General features: G+C 49.7%; 1 protein-coding gene across 1 annotated transcript in view; it reads left to right on the top strand.

Moving 5' to 3' along the window:
* Positions 1 to 26,169, top strand: part of CPAMD8 (C3 and PZP like alpha-2-macroglobulin domain containing 8) — a 134,639-nt gene that overhangs the window by 32,785 nt on the left and 75,685 nt on the right. Inside the window, exons 12-18 of the mRNA XM_031004606.3 lie at positions 578 to 748; positions 4,387 to 4,515; positions 14,342 to 14,531; positions 17,500 to 17,672; positions 18,884 to 19,033; positions 19,777 to 19,938; positions 24,021 to 24,163. Of these exons, the coding sequence (XP_030860466.2) occupies positions 578 to 748; positions 4,387 to 4,515; positions 14,342 to 14,531; positions 17,500 to 17,672; positions 18,884 to 19,033; positions 19,777 to 19,938; positions 24,021 to 24,163 (1,118 nt within the window). The remainder of the gene's footprint in view (positions 1 to 577; positions 749 to 4,386; positions 4,516 to 14,341; positions 14,532 to 17,499; positions 17,673 to 18,883; positions 19,034 to 19,776; positions 19,939 to 24,020; positions 24,164 to 26,169) is intronic.

The following is a 26,169-nucleotide window of genomic DNA, read 5'->3' as shown; positions in this document are numbered from 1 at the left end:
TTTATTTTTGTATATGGTGTGAGGTAGGGATGCAACTGCATTTAAAATTTTTTTTTCTTAAGAGACAGGGTCTCATTCAGTCACTCAGGCTGGAGTGCAATGGCACCATCATAGCTCTCTGCAGCCTTGAAGCCCCAGACTCAAATGATCCTCCCACCTCAGCCTCCTGAATAGTTGGGGCTATAGGTGCATGCCACCACACCTGAAATTTTTAAGTTTTTTGTAGTGAGGTCTCACTATGTTACCCAGGCTGGTCTGGAACTCCTGGCCTCACGTGGGATTATAGGTGTGAGCCACTGCACCCAGCTTCCATGTCTGCCTTGGAAGCCTCTTGAGTAGCTGGGACCACAGGCACATGCCACCACTCCTGGACCTGTGAGTCCTTCTTTTTTGTTCCCTTTAAGGATTGTTTTTGCGATTTGGAACTCATTGCGATGCCCTGTGAATTTCAGGAGCAGTTTGTCAATTTCTACAAAGAAGCCCCCTGGGATTCTAGTGGGGATTGCGTTGATTCTGCAGATCAGTTTGGGGAGCATGGCCGTCTTAACTCTGTTGTGTCTTGGGTGACCTTTTCTAGGTGGAGCTATCCTACCCCGATGGCAGCCCAGCTGAGGGGGTGACAGTCCAGATTAAGGCAGAGCTGACACCAAAGGATAACATCTACACCAGTGAAGTTGTGTCCCAGGGTGGACTAGTGGGGTTTGAAATCCCCTCCATCCCCACGTCAGCCCAGCACGTGTGGCTGGAGGTGGGTGAGTCCCGTGGACCCTTGTTATTCAGCCAGCAGGTATGGACTTGGGGCCTCCCCCAGGCTGGGTGCAGGCACCTGATCAGTGGGCCTGGAGCCCCTCCCAGCCCTGCAGGAGTACACATTCCACTAGACAGTGGGATGGACAACACAGCCATCCTGGGATCAGGTGGAAGGTCAAAGAGAGATAAGGGTGCCTGGACCAGTTATGCCAAAGGAGTCTTCTCCGAGGAGATCTCTCCAAATGGACTCCTGACCATGGGGAAGTCAGCCACGCTGCTTCTGGGCGGGTGGAACAGCCTGGGTGCAGGTTCAGAGGCAGGCCATGATTATACTGTAATCAGAGTCTCACAAGTGCTCAACCACATTGAGCCATTTTGGAAAGAGATTGGGGAGAGAGCCAATGGTGGTTTCCGCCGCCTCACGGGTGCTCAGTGGAAGGCAGTGTCAGGCGAAAGAGTGATCTGATTTTTTTTTTTTTTAAGAGACAGGGTCTCGCTCTGTTGCCCAGGCTGCAGTGCAGTGGCATCATCATAGCTCACTGCAGCCTCTAACTGCTGGGCTAAAGGGATCCTCCTGAGTCAGCCTCCCAAGTACCTGAGATTACACGTGCATGCCTGTAATTAGCACCACACCCAGCTAATTTTTAAATTTTTCTGTAGAGGCTGGGCACAGTGGCTCATGCTTGTAATCCCAGGACGTTGGGAGGCCAAGGCAGATGGATCACCTGAGGTCAGGAGTTTGAGACCAGCCTGGCCAACATGGCAAAACCCCGTCTCTACTAAAAATACAAAAATTAGCCAGGTGTTGTGGCAGGTGCCTGTAATCTCAGCCACTCTGGAGACTGAGACAGGAGAATTGCTTGAACCTGGGAGGTGGAAGTTGCAGCGAGCCAAGATTGTGCCACTGTACCCCAGCCTAGGCAACAGAGTGAGACTCCATCTCAAAAACAAACAAACAAGCAAATAAATAAATAATAAATTTTTCTGTAGAGATGGGGTCTTGCTATGTTGCCCAGGCTGGTCTCAAACTCCTGGCCTCAAGCCATCCTTCCACCTCAGCCTCACAAAGCATAGGGATTATAGGCCATGAGCTGCCATGTCTGGCCTGATCTGATTTTCGATACCCAGTGATCACTCCAGAGTCTTTAGTTGGGGGTGGTTCAGAGTGGGCCCAGGCAGGCAGACAGGAGGTGAGGACAGAGAGGTCTCCAAACTGGAGCTCTTGAGGAAGTAGATCTGGAAGGCCTTAGTGTCCCATCATCAGGGGAGGCAAGAACAGGAGGGACTGGAGAGGATGTCCCAGCCCTTGGCTTTGGGAACTGGCAGTGGACCTGGCGGCCCTGCAGAGAGTAAATACGTAGATGGGAACTGAGGACACTGTGGTCACTTTGTCCTCTGTGGGCACCATGTCCTAAAGGTTTTAACCACTGAAGCCACTGCCTTGCCACTCGACATTCACAGCCAGATGGGTTCACGCTTTCTTGTGTTGGACCTGCTGCTCAACACATAGCACAGCTGTTTGGTCACCTGGGCCACTGTTCTGTTGTTTTGTTTTTTGATACAGAGTCTTGCTCTGTCGCCCAAGCTGGAGTGCAGTGGTGCAATCTCGGCTCACTGCAACCTCGGCCTCCCAGGTTCAAGCGATTATCCTGCCTCAGCCTCCCGAGTAGCTGGGATTACAGGCGCCCCCACCGCCACGCCCAGCTAATTTTTGTATTTCTAGTAGAGATGGGGTTTCACTATATTGGTCAAGCTGGTCTTGAACTCCTGACCTGAGGCAATCCATCTGCCTCGGCCTCCCAAAGTGCCAGGATTACAGGTGTGAGCCACCGTACCCGGCCCACTGTCCTGTTTTAAGAGAGTGACCATAGCCTGGCATCTCTCAGACTCCTTGAGGAACCAGAGATCTGCCCTGCCCATCCCCTACCAGGTGGGAGATTGCAGTAACTTCTGACACCAGCTACCTGGAGCTGGGCCACACTTCACAGGTGGTAGGCACAGCCCTCTCCACAAGACTACCCTAAATTCTGACACCAGCTGCAAGTCCAGGGGTCCCCGGGCCACCTGTGCTTCCCACCCACTGGCTGCAAATTCCACTACCCCACCACCTTTTAATTACAGCTTTACCATAGCAAAATGACACAAATTAGAACAAACCAAAGAGAGAGATGCATAGGGTGAGATCTGGGCAATTCCCAGATTGGAAGCTTTGTGTGTTCTCTGCACAGAACCAGGATATGTAATCCCCACAAGCTGAGCATTGCTAAGCAGGAAACCTCACCTCAGCTTTGGTGTCCAAAGTTTTTTGTGGGGGCCTCATTTCGTCTGCATGATTGATTAAATCACTGGCCATGGGACTGATCTCAATCTCCTGCCCTCTCCCTTCCCTGGAGATGGGCTGATAACCTGTGGCTCAAAGCCCAGCCATCTAATCACACAACTGGCCTTTCTGGTGTGGCCCGTTTATACCCTATTTAGAGTCTACCTACTTCCCAGGAGCCAGAGACAGAGGCAGGCCAACTTTTTTTTTTTTTTTTTTTTTTGAGACAGAGTTTTGCTCTTATTGCCCAGGCTGGAATGCAATGGTGTGATTCCAGCTCACTGCAACCTCTGCCTCCCAGGTTCAAGTGATTCCCCTGCCTCAGCCTCCCAAGTAGCTGGGACTACAGTTGCCGGCCACCATGCCCGGCTAATTTTTTGTATTTTAGTAGAGACAGCGTTTCACCATGTTGGCCAGGATGGTCTTGATCTCCTGACCTCGTGATCTGCCCACCTTGGCCTCCCAAAGTGGTGGGATTACAGGCGTGAGCCATCGCGCCTGGCCCAACTTCTTTTTTAAATTATTTCAGAGATATGGTCTAGCTCTGTTGTCCAGGCTGGAGTGCAATGGTGTGATCATAGCTAAATTGCAGCTTTGAACTCCTAGACTCAAGTGATCCTCCTGCTTCAGCCTCCCCTAGTAGCTGAGTCTCCAGGCACAAATTTTTTGTAGAGACTGGATCTTGCTATGTTGCCCAGGCTGGTCTTGAACTCCTGGGCCCAAGTGATCCTCACACCTCTGCCTCCCAAAATGCTGAGATTATAGGTATGCACCCACTCTGCCTGACCCCCAATACCCTTTGACCAATCTTGGACGCTTGCTTCTTTTTTTTTTTGAGTCGGAGTCTTGCTCTGTTGCCAGCCTGGAGTGCAGTGCTATGATCTCAGCTCACTGCAGCCTCTGCCTCCTGGGTTCAAGCAATTCTTGTGCCTCAGCCTCCTGAGTAGCTGGGATTACAGGCGTGCACCACTACTCCTGGCTAATTTTTGTATTTTTTCAGTAGAGACGGGGTTTCTCCATGTTGGCCAGGCTGGTCTCGAACTCCTGGCCTCAGGTGATCCACCTGCCTTGGCCTCCTGAAGTGCTGTGATTACAGGTGTGAGTCACTGTGCCCAGCTGGACACTTGCTTCTTGGTGCTAGGAAGAATGGGCTGGACAACTGGCTACTACTCCCTGAGGATTGGGGAGGGGGTTCCCCAAAGGGATATTGGAGCATGAGAGGGTGTTTCTTCTGGGCAGAGCAGGCAGAAGTATCCCCAAGACCCCCTTTCTGCTCTTGGCACTCGGGTGTTGATCCAAGCATCTTCTCTTCTCAGACCAAGGTGATGGCACTGAACGGGAAGCCCGTGGGGGCTCAGTACCTGCCCAGCTACCTCTCCCTCGGCAGCTGGTACTCCCCGAGCCAGTGCTACCTGCAGCTGCAGCCACCCTCCCACCCACTGCAGGTAAGATTTTCAGGTGCTGCCCTTCCTGGGCCATGCGGGATCCAAAAAGTAGCATGAGCCGGGTGCTGTGGCTCATGCCTGTAATCCCAGCATTTTGGGAGGCCGAGGCAGGCGGATCACTGGAGGTTAGGATTTCGAAACCAGCCTGGCCAGCATGGTGAAACCCCATCTCTACTAAAAACACAAAAGTTAGCTGAGTGTGGTGGTGCGTGCCTGTAATCCCAGCTACTCGGGAGGCTGAGGCAGGAGAATTGCTTGAACCCGGGAGGCAGAGGTTGCAGTGAGCTGAGATCACACCACTGCACTTCAGCCTGGGCGAAAAAGCAAGACTCCTCAAAAAAGACACAGCATGAGTGAGCCCCTAAGGCAGCAGTAGCCAGCCTTTTTGGCACCAAGGATTGGTTTTGTGGAAGACAATTTTTCCACAGACTGGGGCATGGGCACGGGGGATGGTTTCAGGATGATTCAAGGACATTATGTTTATTTTGCACTATTATTATGACATTGCAATATATAATGAAACAATGATACAACTCACCATCATGTAGAATCAGTGGGAGCCCTGAGCTTGTTTTCCTGCAACTAGACAGTCCCATCTGGGGGTGGTGGTAGACAGTGACAGATCATCAGGCATTAGATTCTCATTAGGGGCATGCAACCCAAATCCCGTGCAAGCACAGTTCACAATAGGGTTCACACTCCTGAGAGAATCTAATGCTGCCACTGCTGATGTGACAGGAGGTGGAGCTCACATGGTAATATGAGTGATGGCGAGCGGCTGTAAATACAGATGAAGTTTTGATTGTCGGCCTACTACTCACCTCCTGCTGTGTGACCTGGTTCCTAACAGGCCATGAATCAGTACTGGTCCATGGCCCTGGGGGTTGGGGACCCCTGCTCTAAGGGACCTAATACTACAGCTGACACAGGGATCCCTTATCTCCCCAGCAAGGGGAGAATTCTGCAGAATGCATGCATGCATTACTATTTGTTTCTTTTCTTTCTTTTTTTTTGTTTTGTTTTTGAGATGGAGTCTCACTCTGTCAACCAGGCTGGAGTGCAGTGGCGCGATCTCAGCTCACTGCAACTTCCGTCTCCAGGATTCAAGCGTTTCTCCTGCCTCAGCCTCTGGAGTAGCTGGGATTACAGGTGCCCACCACAATGCCTGGCTAATCTTTGTATTCTAGTAGAGACAGGGTTTCACCATGTTGGCCAGGCTGGTCTTGAACTTCTGACCTCAAGTGATCCACCCACCTTGGCCTCCCAAAATGCTGGGATTACAGGCGTGAGCCACCACACCCGGCCCGTTGCTATTTATTTGTTATGGATATTTAGGCTGTGGCCCAGGGCTGACAATGATGATCACCACTCTGCCCCAGGGCACCACTGCACCCAGACCTGACATAGAGCTGCTGCTATGGGGCCAGATTCCCCACTGCCTTGAGCCTTCCCTTAGTGCAGAGGCCCTGGGAGTTTCTCCACACAGACACACTGAGTGCAAAGACAAGGTAAATTTAGAGCCGTGTCTGCCATTCATTTTTCCTGGGTCTATTATTTTGCAATTCTGATTATATAAGATGTGTGTGTGTATTTTTCTTTTAATTAATAGACTTAATTTTTTAAGAGCAGTTGTAAGTTTATAAAAACCTTGAACAAAAAGTAGAGTTCCCGACCGGGCGTGGTGGCTCACACCTGTAATCTTGGCACTTTGGGAGGCTGAGGAGGGAGGATTGCTTGAGCCCAGGAGTTTGAGACCAGCCTGGGCAACATGGTGAAATCACATCTCTATCAAAACAAAAACAAAAACAAAAAAACCCCAGCCGGATGTGATGGTGCATGCCTGTAGTCCCAATTACTCAAGAGGCTGAGGCAGGAGGATCACTTGAGCCCGGGAGATTGGGACCGCAGTGAACCATGATCGTGCCACTGTACTCCAGCCTGGGTGACAGAGCGAGACCCTGTCTCAAAACTAAACTTAACTAAACTTTATCTATAGCTTACTATTGGCCAGAGTCAATCAACACAGATTTTGTACTTTCTATGTATGATATACTGTATTCTTACAATAATGTAAGCTACAGGAAGGAAAATATTATGAAGAAAATCATAAGGTACACTGGCAGGCGCAGGTAAAAAAAATCATAAAGAAGAGAAAATATCTTGACTGTTCGTGAAGTGGGAATGGATCATTGTAAAGGTCTTCTTCCTTGTCATCTTCACGTTCAGTAGGCTGAGGAGGAGGAGGAAGAGGAGGGGGGATCCTGCTGTCTTGCTTGGGCAGAGGTGGAAGAAAATCCACACATCGGTGACGTGGACAGTTCAAACCTGTATTTCTCAAGGGTCAACTGTATATATGTGCATATATATGGATATGCTGTGTACATGTGTGTTCATAGACATCTAGATACCCACATATACATATATATATTTTTTTTTTTGACAGAGTCTCTGTCTCCCAGGCTGGAGTGCAGTGGCACAATCTCGGCTCACTGCAACCTCCATCTCCTGGGTTCAAGCACTTCTCCTGCCTCAGCCTCCCGAGTAGCTGGGATTACAGGCACCTGCCACCATGCCCGGCTAATTATTTTTGTATTTTTAGTAGAGACAGGGTTTCACCATGTTGACCAGGGTGGTCTCGAACTCCTGGCCTCAGGTGATCCACCCTCTTCGGCCTCCCAAAGTGTTGGGATTACAGACGTGAGCCACCGCGCCTGGCCATACACATCTATATTTAAGATACATCACCCCTCTGTTAACTTTGTGGACTGGTGGCAGGCTCACTGGCTGGGCCGTTTGCATCCTGGCCGCAATCCCAGCAGAGCCTCTGGCTCAAGCTATAGCCCCAGCCTTGGCAGAAATGTCACCCCTAATGGAAACCAGTTGCCATCACAGCGCCCAGGGCCCTACCAGCCCATAAACCTCTCACACTCCTTTTCTGATCACATTGAGGCCCCTGGGGTTCAGCTTGGAGGAATCGTGGCGCCAAGGCTGCCTGTTTCCTGGGATTAACAGCCCTTTGCAGAGGTTGTAAGAATGAGAAGTCAGACAGGATCATGCCCAGCTTGGCTGAACACACTGTTCTTGCTGTAATTCCATTAAACCAGCGGTGCAGGGCGGGGACGCTGGTGCTGGCCTCCTCCTCAGGGGGCAGGAAGGAACCTTGTGTTCTCAGCTGGCCGGACTGTTGTTCTGATTAGGGGGAGACCTGGCTCTGTCACTCAGATTTTGCTCCCCGGGTGAATCTCAATCCTGTTTGAGGTAGCTCAGAAACCCCAGCGCGTCCTACCCACCAAACTGCCATGAGGGGCCCGGGCACAACCTCAGGGCATGGAGGGAAGATGGGTTCATGCTGGGGCCAGGCTGGGCATGGTGCAGGGACCTCTTCCTCTTCTTCTAGCGCCAGGGCCCCGGCAGGGGGGAGCTGGGGGGCTCCACTCCCCACATCTCGGCACCCATCCTTCTGAACCTGTTTTGCTTGGTGAATGGGGGCTGTCACTCCAATCTTTTAAGGTTGTTTTGATGCCATAAATTTAGTAAAGAAGAGGAGAAAGGTTTGTGCTCTCCTTTTCCCCCCAAGATCTCAAGCAGAAGGGGACTTTTGTTTGGGTGTCTTTTTATAAGGGGGACATTAATAAATTTAGAGTGAAATTGAAAAATGTTAATATAATAAACAACCATGAGACTTTCACCTAGATTTATAAATTAATGCTTTGCCTATATCCTTTCATTCATCCCTCCATCCACCCTCCATCCCTCTCTCCATCCCTCCATCTGTCCCTCTCTTCATCCCTCCATCCATCTGTCCTCTCTCCCTCCATTCATTCACCCTTCCTCCCTCCCTCCACCCATCCATCCACCTACTACCCTTTATCCACTCATCTTCCCTCCATCCATCCACCCTTCATCCATCCATCCATCCTCCGTCTATCTATTCATCCATCCATCCACCCTCCCTCTGCGCCTCCCTTCATCCATCCATCATCCATCCATCCATTTACTCTCCCTCCCTCCTTTCTTCCTTCCCTTCTTTCCTTTCTCCACCCATCTGTCTACCCACTACCCCTATCCATTTATCATCCATCCATCCATCCATCCTTCCGTCTGCCCTTCATCCACCCTTCATCCATCCATCCATCCATCCATCCATCTACCCTCTCTCCCTCCTTCTTTTCCTCCTTTCTTTCTTTCCTCCATCCATCCACCCACTACACTTACCTATTTATCTACCCTCCATCCATCCATCCATCCATCCATCCATCCATCCATCCATCCGCCCTTCATCCATTCATCCACCCTTCATCCATCCATCCATACATGCACCCTTCATCCATCCATTCATCCACTCTCCCTTCATCCATTCTCCCTCTATCCCTCCCTTCATCCATCCATCCATCTGCCAATTCACGCATCCATCTATTTCTCTACACATTTTTTGGCTGCAGCATTTGAAAGCCAGTTACAGACATGATAGTGCTTCACTCTTAAATACTTGACCATAATGTATACTTAAGAAAAGGCATTATTTTACCTGACCTCAAGGCCATTTTCTTAGGTCACACCTAAGAAAATTACATTCACCGAATTATATTGTCTAATTCATAGGCAATGTTCAGATTTTCAATGGGTACCCTAAAAATGTAATTTACATTTAGTGTTTGTTTGCATGCATATGTGACTGCACAATTGTATCACACATGTGTGACTACACATGAGTGTGCATGTGCATTTGTGTGAGTGTGTGTGCATGCTCACCCATGTGTATGTACTTGGTTTTTAGGGGTTTCACTATGTTGCCCAGGCTGGTCTTGAACTCCTGGCCTCAAGTGATCCTCTCTGCCTCAGCCTCCCAAGGTGTTGAGATGACAGATGTAACCACCACACCCAGCCCCACTACTGTTAATAATTGGGTTGTTTATCTTTGTTGAGTCGTGAAAGTTCTTTCTAAATTCTGGATACTAGCCCTCATCAGATGTGTAATTTGCAGACATTTTCTCCTATACTATGGGTTATCTTTTCACTTTCCTGACAGTGTCCATTAGTGCAACAAAAAATTTTAATTTTGATGAAATCCAATTTCTCTTTTTCTTTTGCTGCTTGTACTTCTGATGCCACATCTCAAAGAAACCATTGCCAAATCCAAGGTCATGATTTATCTCTGTGTTTTCTTTTAAGAGTTTTATAGTTTCAGCTCTTACATTTAGATCTTTCATCTGTTTTGAGTTAATTTTTTTATATGGTGTGAGGTAGGGATCCAAATTCATTCTCTCTCTCTCTCTCTCTTTTTTTTTTTTTTTGAGATAGGACCTTGCTCTGTCACCCAGGCTGAGGTGCAGTAGTGTGATCATAGCTCACTGCAGCTCAACCTCCTGGGCTCAAGTGATCCTCCCACCTCAGCTTCCTAAAGTGTTGAGATTGCAGGTGTGAGCCACCACCCACAGACCAACTTCACTCTTTTGCATGCATCTATTCAGTTGTCTCAGCACTGTTTGTTAAAAAGACTATGCTTTCCCCATTGAATGGTCTTGGCATCCTTATTTCAAGTCAGTTGCCCTTAGCTGTCTGGATTCATTTCAGGGCTCTCACTTCTATCCCATTGGTTTCTATGTCTCTCCTTATGCTGGTACTACACTGTCTTGATTACTGTAGCTTTGTAGTAAGTTTTGAAATTAGGAAGTGTGAGTCCTCCAACGTTATTCTTCTTTTTCAAGATTCCTTAGTCCTTTGTGTTTTCATATAAATTTTAAGATCAGTTCCATTTCTGCAAAAAAGGCCATTGAGATTTTGATAGGCTTCCCCTAATGCTAACATCTTACAAGACTATGATCCATTTGTCATAACTAAGAATCAACACTGGACATCAGTGTTAACCGGACTCCAGATTTTATTTGGATTTCCCCAAGTTTTCCCACTCATGGCCTTGTTTTCTGGTCCGGGATCACCTTTAGGGTCCCACGTCACATTTAGTCATCACGTCTCTTTGGTCTCCTCCAATCTGAAAATTTTATTCTTTCCTTGTCTTTCACGACCTTGACATTCTTCTTTTTCCTTTCTTTGTTTTTAATTAATTAATTTATTTTTGAGACAGGGTCTTGCTCTGTCACTCAGTATATTAGTCCGTTTTCATGCTGCTGATAAAGACATACCCAAGACTGGGTAATTTATGAAGAAAAATAGGTTTATTGTTATTTATTTATTTATTTATTTTGAGATGGAGTCTCACTCTGTCACCCAGGCTGGAGTGCAATGGCACAATCTCAGCTCACTGGAACCTCTGCCTCTCAGGTTCAAGCAATTTTCCTGCCTCAGCTTCCTGGGCTGGGATTACAAGCACCTGCCATCGTGCCTTGCTAATTTTTGTGTTTTTGTAGAGATGGGCTTTCCCCATGTTGGGGAGGCTGGTGTTGAACTCCTGACCTTAGGTGATCCGCTTGCCTTGGCCTCCCAAAGTACTGGGATTACAGACGTGAGCCACCATGCCCAGCCAGAAAAAGAGGTTTAATGGATTCACATTTCCACGTGGCTGGGGAGGCCTTACAATCGTGGCAGAAGGTGAAAGGTACATCTTACATGGTGGCAGACAAGAGAGAATGGGAACTAAGTGAAAAGGGAAACCCCTTATAAAATTATCAGATCTCACGAGACTCATTCTCTACCATGAGAACTGTATTGGGGAAACTGTCCCCATGATTCAGTTATCTCCCACTGGGTCCCTCCCACAACACATGGGAATTATGGGAGCTACAATTCAAGATGAGATTTGAGTGGGGACACAGCCAAACCATAGCACCCGAGGCTGGAGGGTGGTGGCACAGTCATGGCTTACTGCAGCCTTGACCTCCTGGCTCAAGTGATCCTCCTGCCTCAGCCCCCCTAGATAGCTGGGACTATGGGCTTGTGCCACCACACCCAGCTATTTTTTTTTATTATTTTTGGTGGAGGTGGAGTTTTGCCATGTTGTTCACGCTGGTCTTGAACTCCTGAACTCAAGCAATCTGCCTGCCTCAGCCTCCCAAAGTGTTAGGATTACAGGCACGAGCCACCACACTCAGCTGACATTCTTCTTTTTGCTGCTCAAATTTTCCAAATTTGGCTGTGGGAGTCCCTTAGGCCCAGCTTCTTAAACAGGCAGATTCTTCCTTTAGGGGGAGGTAGAATGACATTTATTTTTCTTACTATTTATTTTTTTAATTAAAAAATATTGATTGATTGATTGAGATAGGGTCTCACTCTGTTGCCCAGGCTAGAGTGCAGTGGCATGATCATGGCTCACCGCACATCGACCTCCCTGGCTCAAGTGATCCTTCCGCCTTAGCTTCCCGAGTAGCTGAGACCACAGGCACCCACCACCACATCCACCTAATTTTTGTATTTTTGTAGAGATGGGGTTTCACCATGTTGCTGTGGTGGGTCTTGAACTCCTAGACTCAAGCGATCCTCTCGCCTCGGCCTCTCAATGTGCTGAGATTACAAAGTGTGAGCCACTGCGCCTGGCCAAAGTTTTTTGATTTTTTGTAGAGACAGGATCTCACTTTGTTGCCCAGGCTGGTCTCAAGCTTCTGGGCTCAAGTGATCCACCTACCTCAGCCTAACAAAGTACTGGGATAACAGGTGTGAGCCATGGCCCCTGGCCAGAATGACACTTATTAGCCACCTATAGTGTGCATTGTATGATGTTGAGCATGACACACACATCATCTCGTTGGAGCCTCAGGACCCTCTGTCCAGGAGATAACAGCCTTATTTTACAGATGGGGAAACTGAGGCTCAGAGAGGTGAAATGATTTGCCCAAGCTTCCACAGCAAGAATGTCACTCTTCCCCTACTCCAGATATCCCTCTTCTGGGCTTTCAGGGTGATCCCAACATTTGGGGACAGTCACAGATTGCAAAACATGGAACAGAGGCGGGATTCCTAGGGCAAAGTGTTGGACATGGCCACACGCCAACCCCCTAGGGAGATCTTAGGACCTGGGAGGCCTTAGCTTTCCTGATATCAGAATAATGGCAGCTTCAGGGTTCAATGTGGGGCCTTAGCATCAGTTCCCCTGAGTTTGAATCCTGCCCTACACTCATTGACATTGGGCAGAGAACCAAGGCCTCAGTTTCCAGTTTTCCCCTCTGGGAACTTGGGGACTATGATAGGACCCAACTCATTGAGTTCATATCCTAAGAGAAGGCCCAGCCCACTTGTGGCATTAGCACGTTCAAAGTTAGGAAACAGTATTTTATTTTTATTTTTTTTTGGAGACAGGGTCTCACTCTGTTACCCAGGCTGGAGTGCAGTGGTGCGATCATGACTCACTGCAGCCTTGACTTCCTAGGCTCAAGTGACCCTCCCACTTCAGCCCCCTGAGTAGCGGGGACTACAGGCATGTGCCACCACACCCGGCCAATTTTATGTGTGTGTGCTTTTTGTAGAGATGGGGGTCTCACTATGTTGCTCAGGCTGCTCTCTAACTTCTGGACTTGAGCAATCTGTCCGCTTCAGCCCCCCAAAGTGCTGGGATTATAGGCGTGAGCCACTGCGCCTGGCCGTGAACAGTTCTTAAGACAACTCTTTCTTCTGACACCAATTGCAGAGTTTGGGGGTCCTCACACTACTGCAGTTTCTTTAATTCTCTAGAAAAATTAACGGAACTCACTAAAAGCTGTTATACTTACAGTTACAATTTATTACACTAAACAATACATATGAAAATCAGCGAAGACAAGAGGCCGATGATGCAGAGTCTGGAAGAATTCTTAACATGAACTTACTTGTTCTGTCTGCATAGTCAAGGACAGTGTTATTTTCCCACCAGAGATGTGGGACAGCATGCATGGTGTACTGCCAACTAGGGAAGCTCCCTGGAACCTTGGTGTCGAGAGTTATGTTTCTTTCTTTCTTTCTTTCTTTTTTTAAATAGAGATGGGATCTTGTCATGTTGCCCAGTCTGGTCTCAAACCCCTGGCCTCAAGCGATCCTCCTGCCCCGGCCTCCCATAGCACTGGGATTACAAGCATGAGCCGCCACACCCGGCCTGGTGTCCAGAGTTTTCACTGGGGCTCAGTCACATAGACATAGATGACCACCTGCCTCCGTGACTAATCTCATTACCCAGGTTGATCCGATGCTGCATGGCCCAAGGCCTCCTCCGGAAATCATATTTATTACTACCTGGTGTGACCCAAGACCCCAAGTAGAAAAAGATGCTCTTATCAGGCAGGACATTTGAAGAGCTTAAATCACCTCCCAGGAGCTATGGGCAAAGGCCAACCCTCTCTTTGGCCCAGGTTCAATTCTTTACTGCATGACACCTTACTGAGGGCTTTCACACCATCACGTTTCATCTGTACCACAATTCTGCAAGGCAGTGAGCCTCAGGCTGTATACAGAACTAGGGGCCACTGGCTGGGTACAGTGGCTCACGCCTATAATCCCAGCACTTTGGGAGTCCGAGGTGGTTGGATCACGAGGTCAGGAGTTCGAGACCAGCCTGGCCAACACGGTGAAATTCCGTTTCTACTAAAAATACAAAAATTATACGGGCATGGTGGCGGGCGCCTGTAATAGCTACCCAGGAGGCTGAGGCAGGAGAATCACTTGAACCCAGGAGGTTGCAGCGAGCTGAGATCTCACCATTGCATGCCGGCCTGGGTGACAAAAGTGAAACACTATCTTAAAAAAGAAAACAAAAAACAAAAAAACTAGGGGCCAGGACTGGATGCTGGGCACTCTGCTCCCTCAGCCATCCCAACCTCCCTCTGGCCCCAGAATGGCCGTCTTCCTGTGGTGGGTTGTAACGTTGGTGCAAGGCAGAGCCCCCCATGCTGCGTGTCTTCCATAGGTTGGGGAAGAAGCCTATTTTTCTGTGAAGTCCACATGTCCCTGCAACTTTACCCTGTACTACGAGGTGGCTGCACGGGGCAATATTGTGCTATCGGGCCAGCAGCCTGCCCACATCACCCAGCAGCGAAGCAAGCGGGCGGCCCCTGCCCTGGAGAAACTGATTCGTTTAACACACCTTTCTGAGACAGGTGAGCTGGGCAGCGGGGAGAAGGTTCCTGTTCTTCCTTCTGAACAGTTGAGACTGAGATGGGTGCTCCTGCAAGGGGGGACAAGGCAAGACCCAGCAGAGAGGGGAGCATGCCTTGGGGCAGAGGGGACACATCTTTAACAATACCAGACTGGGTCCAGGAAGACAGTGATCAGCTGCTGGAAGTGGAGAGGTTCAGGCCCCAGGCTCTTCTCACTCTGTGTGTGCAGGGGACAGGGACAAGCCAGCCACAGACTAGGCTCTTGCACTGGCCCACATTGTGCTGTTGCCTCTGTGCCCAGGCGGTTCTGCCTATGAGTCCTCTTCCTCTTCCTCTTCTCTTTTTGACACCATGTGCTCCTCATAAGGCCCTCCTCCCAGGGGACTTCCTTAGTCCCCTCCTCTTCAAAGCTCTTCTTCCCAATACAGGGTCCCCAACTTGAGCACTATAGACATATATAAGGGGGTGGATCACCCCAGAGTGGGGGCGTCCTGTGCACTGTAGGGTGCTGAGCAGCATCCCTGGTCTCTCCCCACCAGATGCCAGTAGTACCAACTTTCCACAGTATGATGACCTAAAGAGTCTCCAGATATTGCCACTATCCCCAGGGGGCAGAGTCACTTCCAGGTGAGGATCACTGAGATAGGTAGGAAGGTAGATAGAATGATGGATGGATAGATAGATAGACAGGCAGGATCTCTCAGGCTAAGGCAAGTTTTCTCAACCTTGGCACTATCAACATTTGGGCAAGATCATTCTCTGTGGTGGAGGCACTGTAGGATATTGAGCAGCATCCCTGGCCTCCACCCCATAGATGCCAATAGCCCTATAGATGATAGAGGGATGGATCAATGGATGGATGGACAGATAGAAAGATGGATGAATGGATGGATGGATGGATGGACTGATAGAACAGTGGGTAGATGGAAGGATGGATGGATGGATGGATAGGTGGATGGATGAATGGACAGATGGATGGACAGAAGGATGGATGGATGGATGAATGGACAGATGGATGGGTGGATGATGGATGGGTGGATGATGGATGGGTGGATGATAGATTAATAGACAGATGTATGGATGGATGGACTGAAAGATGGATGGATGGATGGATGAATGGACAGATGGATGGATGGACAGATGGATGGATGAATGGACAGATGGATGGTTGGATGAATAGATGGATGGATGAATAGATGGATGGATGGACAGAAGGATGGATGGATGGATGGATGGATAATGGGTGGGTGGATGATGATTGGATGAATAGATGGATGGATGGATGGATAGTGGGTGGGCGGATGATGACTGGATGAATAGATGAATGGATGGATGGATAGTGGGTGGATGGGTGGATGATGGATGGATGAATAGATGGATGGTTGGATGGATAGATGGATGGATAGTGGGTGGATGAATGGGGGATGATGGATGGAAGAATAGATAGATGGATGGGTAGTGGGGTGGGTGGATGATTGGATGATGGATGGATGAACAGATGGATGGATGAACAGACAGATAGATGATTGGATGGTGGATGGATGGGTGGATGATGGATGGATAAATGGATGGATGGTGGGTGGGTGGATGATGGATGATGAATAGAGGGATGGGTGGATGGTTGGATGGGTGGATGATGGATGGTTGATGAATAGAGGGTAGGGTGGATGGTGGGTGAGTGGATGGATGGGTAGATGGTGGATGGATGAAGAGATGGATGGATGGATAGATAGAAAGATGAGTGGATAGATGGATGGATGGATAGATAGACAGACAGAGAAGATCCCTCTTTCTTAGGCAGGCTTTCTCACCCTCTGCACTGTCAACATTTGGGACCATCCCATGCACTGTAGGATGCTGACTAGCATCTCTGGCTTCTATTCACCGGAAGCCAGTAGCATCTCCTCCAGCAGTGATGACCAAAAAACATCTGCAGACATTGCCAGCATCCCCTGGGTAGCAGAATTGCCTTGGCTGAGAACTGCTGGCCAGAGTCCTGCTTTGGGCATGGTGCACCTTCACCCTCTTGGTCTTCTCGTCTCTTCTGAGTGAAATAACAGGGGCTTTATGTCTCCCTGGAATCCTTGTCCAGGGCCAGCCCTGGGCTTGGAACTCCCCACAATCTGTCCCCATTTAACCCCACTGCAGCCTGGGATGGTGGTGGTTCCACTGTGTCCATCTGCAGATGAATGGGCTGTGACTTGGGGTGGGGGTTTCAGGGACTTTCCCATTGCCTAGTAGGGGCCAGAGCCAGGATTTGAACCCCAAGGCCGATTGGGTACCCACTTCCTCCTGTTGGCCATGAGTTTCCTTGTGTCCCCCCTTTCCCCTACCATCCCTGTCCACTGGCTGCTCTGAGCTCTGCACAGAACCAGCTGACAGATGGCCCATTCTGGAACTGGGAGCCTTTCTACCCTCATTCTCTTGCCATAGAGTATTTGGGAGTGCCTGCACAGGCTTCTAAGATCCTCTATCCTTTAAGGATCATTTACCCACAGGGAAGGCAGTATGAACTCGGTTCAAGTCAGCAAATAATGGCTGCCCAGGTCTGCTGGCCCCAAGCCCCAGCAAGACAGAGCCAATCAGAGGGAGGGACTGGAGGTCAGGGGCATATTGGGGAGCTGCAGTGGTGCTGCCTGGACAAGCCAAGGTGGTTTTGCTGTCCGCGGAGGAAGCAGAGGGCTGGTCAGGGAGCAGGGACCATGTTCCCCGGCAGAGAGGATGATTCTAGGCAAATTCCAGCCTGCTCTGTAGGAGCCCATGGTGACCCTAGAGCTGAGTCAATAGGAAGAGTCAGCATTGACTGAGGATGTAGCCTGGGAAGGGCATCTCAAAACCAAAGATGCAGACTGTCTCAATGCGTAGACAGGAGCATAGCGCAGGGCAAATTGGGGCAGAGCCTGAATGGCTGAGGTTGCATGTCAGATGCGGAGAATTCACCACCTCTCTCTACTTTTGCTCACCTCAGAGCCCCCACCAGCCCCAGAAGCTGAGGTCGACGTGTGTGTGACCTCTCTTCGTCTGGCCGTGACCCCCAGCATGGTCCCCCTTGGTCGCCTGCTGGTCTTCTACGTCAGGGAGAATGGAGAAGGGGTCGCCGACAGCCTTCAGTTTGCAGTCGAGACCTTCTTCGAAAACCAGGTAGAGCATCGTGCACTGAACCTGGGACACAGCCAGGGGCCATCGGGGCTTCTCCAAGGTGCTGGCCAGGGGGTCTGTGCACATCTGAGACTCATGTTGTGTCGCAGCATGATGTAAGGAATTATGGGAACATGAGTTGCATCTTTACTGAAGCATCTCCAAAAGTCACCCAAAAGGAGATTGCATTCAAAACACATAGGGAAAGCCATCAATTGTTCTCTGCCTTTGTTGAATTCAGGATTTAAGGGACAGCACTTGTTTCCATCGGCACCCTCAGCCTCCTCTCCCCCTCCCTGCAACAACTTTATTATTATTATTTTGAGACGGAGTCAAGCTCTGTCGCCCAGGCTGGAGTGCAGTGGCACGATCTCGGCTCACTGCAGCCTCTGCCTCCCGGGTTCAATCAATTCTCTGGCCTCAGCCTCCCGAATAGCTGAGACTACAGGCGTGTGCCACCATGTCTGGCTAATTTTTGTATTTTTAGTAGAGATGGGGTTTCACCATGTTGGCCAGGCTGGTCTTGAACTCCTGGCCTCAAGTGATCCACATGCTTCAGCCTCCCGAAGTGCTGGGATTACAGGTGTGAGCCACTGTGCCTGGCTCCTCTCTGCAACTTCTAAACAAACTGCCACAGGCTCTCCGCCAGCACCTGCCTTCCCATCTCTGCCTGTCCCTCTGTGTTCCCTTCTTTGTGTCCGCTGCACAATGACCAACTGCCCTTCACAGTGTGGGACCGGTTCCACCCGGGTAGTGAGGCCAGGTTCCCAGCTGAGCTGGCAAAGACCCACTCTCCTTGGTGGGCAGGGGGTGCTTGGGTGGGGCAGAAGAGATGCCTCTGGACTAGACCAAACCTGGATTGAACCAAGTTTCTTTTTTTTCATTGTTTGAAATGGAGTTTCATTCTTGTTGCCCTGGCTGGGGTGCAATGACACTCTCTCAGCCCCCTGCAACCTCTGTCTCCGGGCTTCAAGCGATTCTCCTGCCTCAGCCTCCTAAGTAGCTGGGATTACAGGCACCTGCCACCATGCCCAGCTAAATTTTGTATTTTTAGTAGAGATGGGGTTTCACCATGTTGGCCAGGCTGGTCTCGAACTCTTGACCTCAGGTGATCCACCCGCCTCGGCCTCCCAAAGTGTTGGGATTACAGGCGTGAGCCACCACTCACAGCCAACTGAACCAAGTTTCTTATCCCTTGCTGCATTTGCGCCAAGGTTTCAGTGACGTATTCAGCAAATGAGACCCAACCTGGGGAGACTGTCGACCTGCGGATCAGGGCTGCAAGGGGCAGCTGTGTGTGCGTCGCTGCAGTTGATAAGAGTGTCTACCTGCTCAGGTCTGGGTTCCGGCTGACTCCTGCCCAGGTGAGCAGACCCCTCGGGCTTGGGTTCTAGACCTCCATGGGGCTTTACCTTCTCTTGCTCTCCGTTTCCCATCTCTCATTCCAATAAATGAAGAGTGGCATTTGAATCCAGACTCGCTTTCTCCGTCGGGTTCATTTTTCAGGGAACCTAATGGGTGTCTGATAAATCCTTCCTGCTGCTTTAGCGCAGTTGCAAGATCAGGGAGTCAAGGTCATCAGATTTTTGCAACATGACATTGGGCCAGGTCTCATCTCTCTGGCTCCAATTTGCCCATCTTATTTTATATTATTTTTAGAGTTGGGATGTTGCTCTGTTGCCTGGGCTGGAGTGCAGTGGCGTGATCATAGCTCACTGTAGCGAACACCTCCTGGGCTTAAATGATCCTCCCACCTCAGCCTCCAGAGTAGCTGGGGCTACAGGCATGCACCACCATGCCTGGCTAATTTTTTCTATCTTTTGTAGGGGCGGGGTCTTGCTATGTTGCCCAGGCTGGTCTCGAACTCCTTTGCTCAAGCCAGCCTCCTGTTTCAGCCTCCCCAGTAACTGGGATTAGAGGCATGGGCCACTGTGCCTGGCTCCTGTTTGCCCATCTTAAAATGGGCTGATGCTACCAGTGCCCATCTCCTGGAGGTTGTCATGATGTGATAAAGAGGTTGGGATGGGAGCATGCCGCACCCACGGGAGCCAGTTTGGGTTGTAAAGAAAACTTCAGCTGACAAGTCTCTGTCCCCCTTTGCCTGCAGGTTTTCCAGGAACTGGAAGATTATGATGTTTCTGATTCCTTTGGCGTGTCCAGGGAGGATGGTCCTTTTTGGTGGGCTGGGCTGACGGCACAACGACGCCGGCGCTCCTCCGTCTTCCCGTGGCCTTGGGGCATCACCAAGGACTCTGGGTTTGCCTTCACCGTAAGGAGAGGTGGTTTCAGATCCCTCTGCCCCCTTCTAAGGTCCTCTTGCCTAGAAATAAGAGTCTTGGAGATTCAGAAATGGGTTGGAAACAGGATTGGAAGCTTTTCTTTCTTGTTTTCGAGATGGGGTCTCGCTCTGTGGCCCAGGCTGGAGTGCAGTGGTGTGATCATAGCTCACTGCAGCCTCGAACACCTGTGCTCAAGTGATCCTCCCACCTCAGTCTCCCAAGTAGCTGGAACTACAGGTGCATGCCACCACACCTGGCTAATTTTATTTTACTTTATTTCTTTGTAGAGATGGGGTCTTGCTACGTGGCCCTGGCTAGTGTCAAACTCCTGGCCTCAAGCAATCCTCCTGCTTCAACTTCCCAAAGTGTTAGGATTACAAGCATGAGCCATTGCACCCAGCCTTCCAAACTTTTCTTTTTCATTTCTCCCCAATGAAAGCTCACAAGTAGATTCTTCCAATTTGCAAAGCCGTGGAGAGCAGAATGTTATGCATGTCAATGGTCAGGTTCAAATGGGTAACTTGAACTTGTGATGGGATGTGTTATGACATTGACATGCTTTGCTGCGAGGAAAACCTTCTCATTGGGAGCTGTGGGTGCCAGTAGCTCTTAGCTCTGCCTCGGCTTTGGTTAACTTGGTTGTGTGTCTGGCAGCTTTCAAGCAGAAGGAGGTGGCTGTGTTCCCAGGTGGGAGGGGGTCTGAACTGCATAGGTGATCCTCCTGCCTCAGCCTCCCTAGTCGCTGGGATTAGAGGCATGAGCCACTGTGCCCAGCTCCAGTTTACCCATCTTAAAAAGGGCTAATGGGGCGCCTGTAGTCCCAGCTACTCGGGAGGCTGAGGCAGGAGAATGTCGTGAACCTGGGAGGCGGAGCTTGCAGTGAGCCAAGATTGCGCCACTGCACTCCAGCCTGGGCGACAGAGCGAGACTCCATCTCAAAAAAAAAAAGGGCTAATGCTGGCTGGGCGCGGTGGCTCACGCCTGTAATCCCAGCATTTTGGGAGGCTGAGGTGGGCGGATCACAAGGTCAAGAGATCGAGACCATCCTGGCCAACATGGTGAAACCCCCTCTCTACTAAAAACACAATAATTAGCTGGGCGTGGTGGTGCATGCCTTTAGTCCCAGCTACTTGGGAGGCTGAGTCAGGAGAGTCACTTGAGCCCGGGAGGTGGAGGTTGCAGTGAGCAGAGATCACGTCACTGCACTCCAGCCTGGTGACAGAGCGAGACTCCATCTCAAAAAAAAAAAAAAAAAAAAAAAGGGCTAATGCTATCAGGTGCCCATCTCTGGACATTGTCATGATGTGATATAGATAGAAAGGGATTGGGATGGGAGCATGCTTCACCCTTCAGGGTCGCACCTTAGGGTGCTGGTGGTCTCCACTCAAATGCGTGTCCCATTGGAGGGTGCCTTTCATTTCAGCTTTAAAAAATATTTCTGGCCAGGTGTGGTGTCTCACGCCTGTAATCCCAGCACTTTGGGAGGCCAAGACAGGTGGATCACCTGAAGTCAGGAGTTCGAGACCAGCCTGGCCAACATGGTGAAACCCCGTTGCTACTAAAAATACAAAAATTAGCCGGGTGTGGTGGTGGGCGCCTGTAATCCCAGCTACTCGGGAGGCTGAGGCAGGAGAAGCTCTGGAACTGGGAGGCGGAGGTTACAGTGATCACGCCACTGCACTCCAGCCTGGGTGGTAGAGCGAGACTCTGTCTCAAAAAAATGAAATTAAATAAATAAATAAATATATAAAATTTCAAAGGCATCCTTCCCTCCCCAACCTGTGTTGCTTTTATTATGAAAATTTCCAAACATGCAGAAAAGTTGAGCGAATTAGACAACAAATACCCACATGCCTGCCATCTAGTTCCCACAGTTCTATTTGCTAAAACAAACAAACAAACAAACAAAACATCTCTTATTTTTCTTTTTTTGAGACAAGATCTCACTTTGTCACCCAGGCTGGTATGCAGTGGCGTGATCTCAGCTCACTGCAGTCTCGACCTCCCGGGCTCAAGCGATCCTCCTGCCTCAGCCTCCTGAGTAGCTGGGACCACAGACACACGCCATCATGCCTCACTAATTTTTTTCGTATTTATAGAGATGGGGTTTCACCATGTCACCCAGGCTGGTCTTGAACTCCTGGGCTTAATGGATCCACCCTCGTTAGCCTCCCGAAGTGCTGGGATTACAGACATACACCACTGTACCTGGCAAAATAAACCTTTGTGTTTTCTTTGTTTTTTGTTTGGAAAAATAACATTTCATTTATGAGTATGTCAACTGCCTGGCAGTTTGAACTCCAGGTCCCTTCTGGAAGTCAGAGGTGACGCCTTTGAGTCAAAGGAACTGGGTTTGAATTTCTTATTCAAAGGCTGGGCGCGGTGGCTCACGCCTGTAATCCCAGCACTTTGGGAGGCTGAGACGGGCGGATCACAAGGTCAGGAGATTGAGACCATCTTGGCTAACACAGTGAAACCCCGTCTCTACTAAAAATACAAAAAATTAGCCGGGCGTGGTGGCAGGCACCAGTAGTCCCAGCTACTCAGGAGAATGAGGCAGGAGAGAATGGCATGAACCTGGGAGGCGGAGCTTACAGTGAGCCGAGATCGCGCCACTGCACTCCAGCCTGGGCGACAGAGCGAGACTCTGTCTAAAAAAAAAAAAATTCTTGTTCACAAATCCAAGTCAGCCCAGGCTACAGTGAGTCTTCTTTCAAATCCAGTTGCTCCCAGTAATTAGTAAAATGATGAGGACCGAATAAAAAGACTAATTGCATAGCCGGGCGCGGTGATGCACTCCTCTAGTCCCAGCTACTCAAGAGGCTGAGGTGGGAGGATCGCTTGAGCCTGGGAGTTTGAGGCTGCAGTGAGCTATGATTGCAGCACTGCACCCCAGCCTGAACCACAGAGGGAGGCCGTCTCTAATAATACTAATACTAATAAAAGAGATCATTGCATCCCACCATTGGTCCTTGGTTGGGGTCAGGTACTGGGCCAACTGATTTCCTCCCCTGCTCTCCCCTCACTTCCCCTTCCTTCTTTTCTTTTCTTTTTCTTTTGAGATGGAGTCTTGCTCTATTGCCCAGGCTGGAGTGCAGTGGTGTGATCTTGGCTCACTGCAACCTCCGCCTCCTGGGTTCCAGTGATTCTCCTGCCTCAGCCTCCCAAGTACCTGGGATTACAGGTGCCCACCACCGTGCCTGGCTAATTCTTGTATTTTTAGTAGAGATGGGGTTTCACCATGTTGGCCAGGCTGGTGTTGAACTCCTGATCTCAAGTGATCTGCCCACCTCGGCCTCCCAAAATGCTGGGTTTACAGGCATGTGCCACTATACCTGGCCATGATTTTTCTAATCGAGATGAAATTCATATAACATAAAACTCACCGTTTAAAATTCAGTGGCATTTATTATATTCACAGTGCCGTGCAACCACCACCCCTACTTAATTCCAGAACATTTTCATCCCCCAAAAGGAAACCCCATCCCCAGTAGCAATTACTCCCCATTTCCCCTCCCTCAGCCCCTGGCAGTCACCAGTCGATCTGCTTTCTGTCTCTGTGGATTTGCCTGTTCTGGGCGTTTCATCTCAACAGAATCATACAACATGTGGCCTTTTGTGTTTGGACCATCTGATTTGGTTGCACAGTTCAAATGTGCTGTTCTCTCTTCTCCACCCTGGATGGTCACTGGGTCCCATGTTCTCCCCAGCCTGTGCCACCAAACCCAGAGTAAAAGAATGACGCCCCATGGTGACGGGCACCTGTAGTCCCAGCTACTAGGGAGGCTGAGGCAGGAGAAAGGCGTGAACCTGGGAGGTGGAGCTTCCAGTGAGCCAAGATCACGCCACTGCACTCCAGCCTGGGCGACAGAGCGAGACTCCGTCTCAAAAAGCAACAAACAAACAAAACAAAACAAAACAAACCCAAAAAAGCAAAAAAAGAATGATGCCCCCAAGGTTGCCACAAGCTGATATTGGGACAATGGCCACAGGGTGATTCATTCCCTTATGCTTCTGGGGGCTGTCAGCATCCACTTCCCCACCAATGGTTTGGGTGTTGTCTGTTGCCTAGGAAACGGGACTGGTGGTGATGACCGACCGAGTGAGCCTGAACCACCGGCAGGACGGTGGCCTCTACACCGATGAGGCTGTCCCCGCTTTCCAGCCCCACACAGGGAGCCTGGTGGCAGCGGCTCCTTCCAGGCACCCCCCCAGGTAACGGCTTATACATTGAGCAAGGTTTTCTAACCCTGGTCCTATTGACATTTGGGGCTTGTCTTTGTCCTTCCTGGCTGCTATAACAGAAGACCATAGACCGAGTGGCTTATAAACAACTGAAATTTATTTCACATGGTTCTTGGGGCTGGGAAGTCCAAGAACAGGGCACCAGCTGGTTGGGTGTCTGGTGAGGGCTCACTTCCTGCTTCATTGATGGTGCCCTCTGGCTTCTTGCTGTATCCTCATATGGCAGAAGGAGTGCAGGAGCTCTCTGGAGCCTTTTATTTTTTGAGATGGAGTCTCACTCAATCTGTCCCCCAGGCTGTGTGACCACACCCCCAGTGGTGTGATCTTGGCTCCCTGCAACCTCCACCTCCCAGGTTCAAGTGATTCTCCTGCCTCAGCCTTCTGAGTAGCTGGGATTACAGGCATGCCACCATGCCTGGCTAATTTTTGTATTTTTTGTAGAGACAGGGTTTCACCATGTTGGCCAGGCTGGTCATGAACTCCTGGCCTCAAGTGATTTGCCTGCCGCAGCCTCTCAAAGTGCTGGGATTACAGGTGTGAGTCACTGTACCTGGCCTGGAAGAAAATTTTAACTAAATAACAGGTGTCTTTCTCTCTTTCTTTCTTCTTTTTTTTTTTTTTTTTTTGAGACAGAGTCTTGCTCTGTCTCCCAGGCTGGAGTGCAGTAGTGCGATCTCAGCTCACTGCAAGCTCCGCCTCCCGGGTTCACGCCATTCGCCTGCCTCAGCCTCCTGAGTAGCTGGGACTATAGGCGCCTGCCACACCCCGCTAATTTTTTTTTTTTTTTTGTATTTTTAGTAGAGACGGGGTTTCACTGTGTTATCCAGGATGGTCTCGATCTCCTGACCTTGTGATCCGCCCGCCTTGGCTTCCCAAAGTGCTGGGATTACAGGCATGAGCCACCACGCCTGGCAATAACAGGTGTTTTTAAAGTATAATATTAACAACTGCTATTGGTAAGTTTTTCGTTGTTTTTTTGTTTTGTTTTGTTTTTTTTTTTTTTTTTTTTTGAGATGGAGCCTGGCTCTGTTGCCCAGGCTGGAGTGCAGTGGTGCGAGCTTGGCTCACTGCAACCTCCACCTCCCAGATTCAAGTGATTCTCCTGCCTCAGCCTCCTGAGTAGCTGGGATTACATGCCACCATGCCCAGCTAATTTTTGTATTTTTAGTAGAGACAGGGTTTCACCATGTTAGGCACGCTGGTCTCAAACTCCTGGCCTCGAGTGATTTGCCTGCTGTGGCCTCTCAAAGTGCTGGGATTACAGGCGTGAGCCTCTGCACCCAGCCTAGAGTCCCTTTTATAAGGGCCCTAATCCCATTCATGAGCAATCCACTTTCATAACCTGATCATCTTCTAGAAGCTTCACCTCAACACCATCACCTTGGAGGTTAAGATTTGAACATATGAATTTTCAGGGGGATGCAAACATTGAGTCCATTGTAGGGTAGGATTATTCTGTGCACTGTGAGGGGTGTCCTCTGCACTGTAGAGTGTTGAGCAGCATCCCTGACCTCCACCCGCTAGATGTCAGTCACACTCCTTCCCAGTTGTAACAACCAAAAATATCTCCAGACATTGCCCAATGTTCCCTGGGGGCCATTGGCATAGCAGGCTAGGACACTGATTGCTTCATGTACCTCCTCCCTAACCAATTCTTAGCCCTACCCCAGTGCACAAGATTAGGGATATGGAAGAGAGAAGAAAATGAATCAGGAGAGCTGACCTGTCTGAGGACAGAGGGATCTGGGCAGGGTGAGAACTTGGGGCTTGATCTCCCAACTCTCAGAGACTCTGTTTAGAGAGTTCTTTATTTTGTCCTTTCTCCTTCCTCCCATCCTTCCCTCCTCTTCCTTTTACTCTGTTTCTCCTTCTTCTCCAACTCTACCTTCATGAGTTGACACAAAGTAATTACTTTTCAGTCTTTCTCATCTTAAATATAAACACTTGGCTGGGCACAGTGGCTCATGCCTGTAACC

Source organism: Gorilla gorilla, chromosome 20 (genome assembly GCF_029281585.2).
Source record: "Gorilla gorilla gorilla isolate KB3781 chromosome 20, NHGRI_mGorGor1-v2.1_pri, whole genome shotgun sequence".
NCBI classification, from domain to species: domain Eukaryota; kingdom Metazoa; phylum Chordata; class Mammalia; order Primates; family Hominidae; genus Gorilla; species Gorilla gorilla.
Note: the sequence above shows the minus strand (reverse complement) of the source record. Positions and strands in the feature narration are given on the sequence as shown.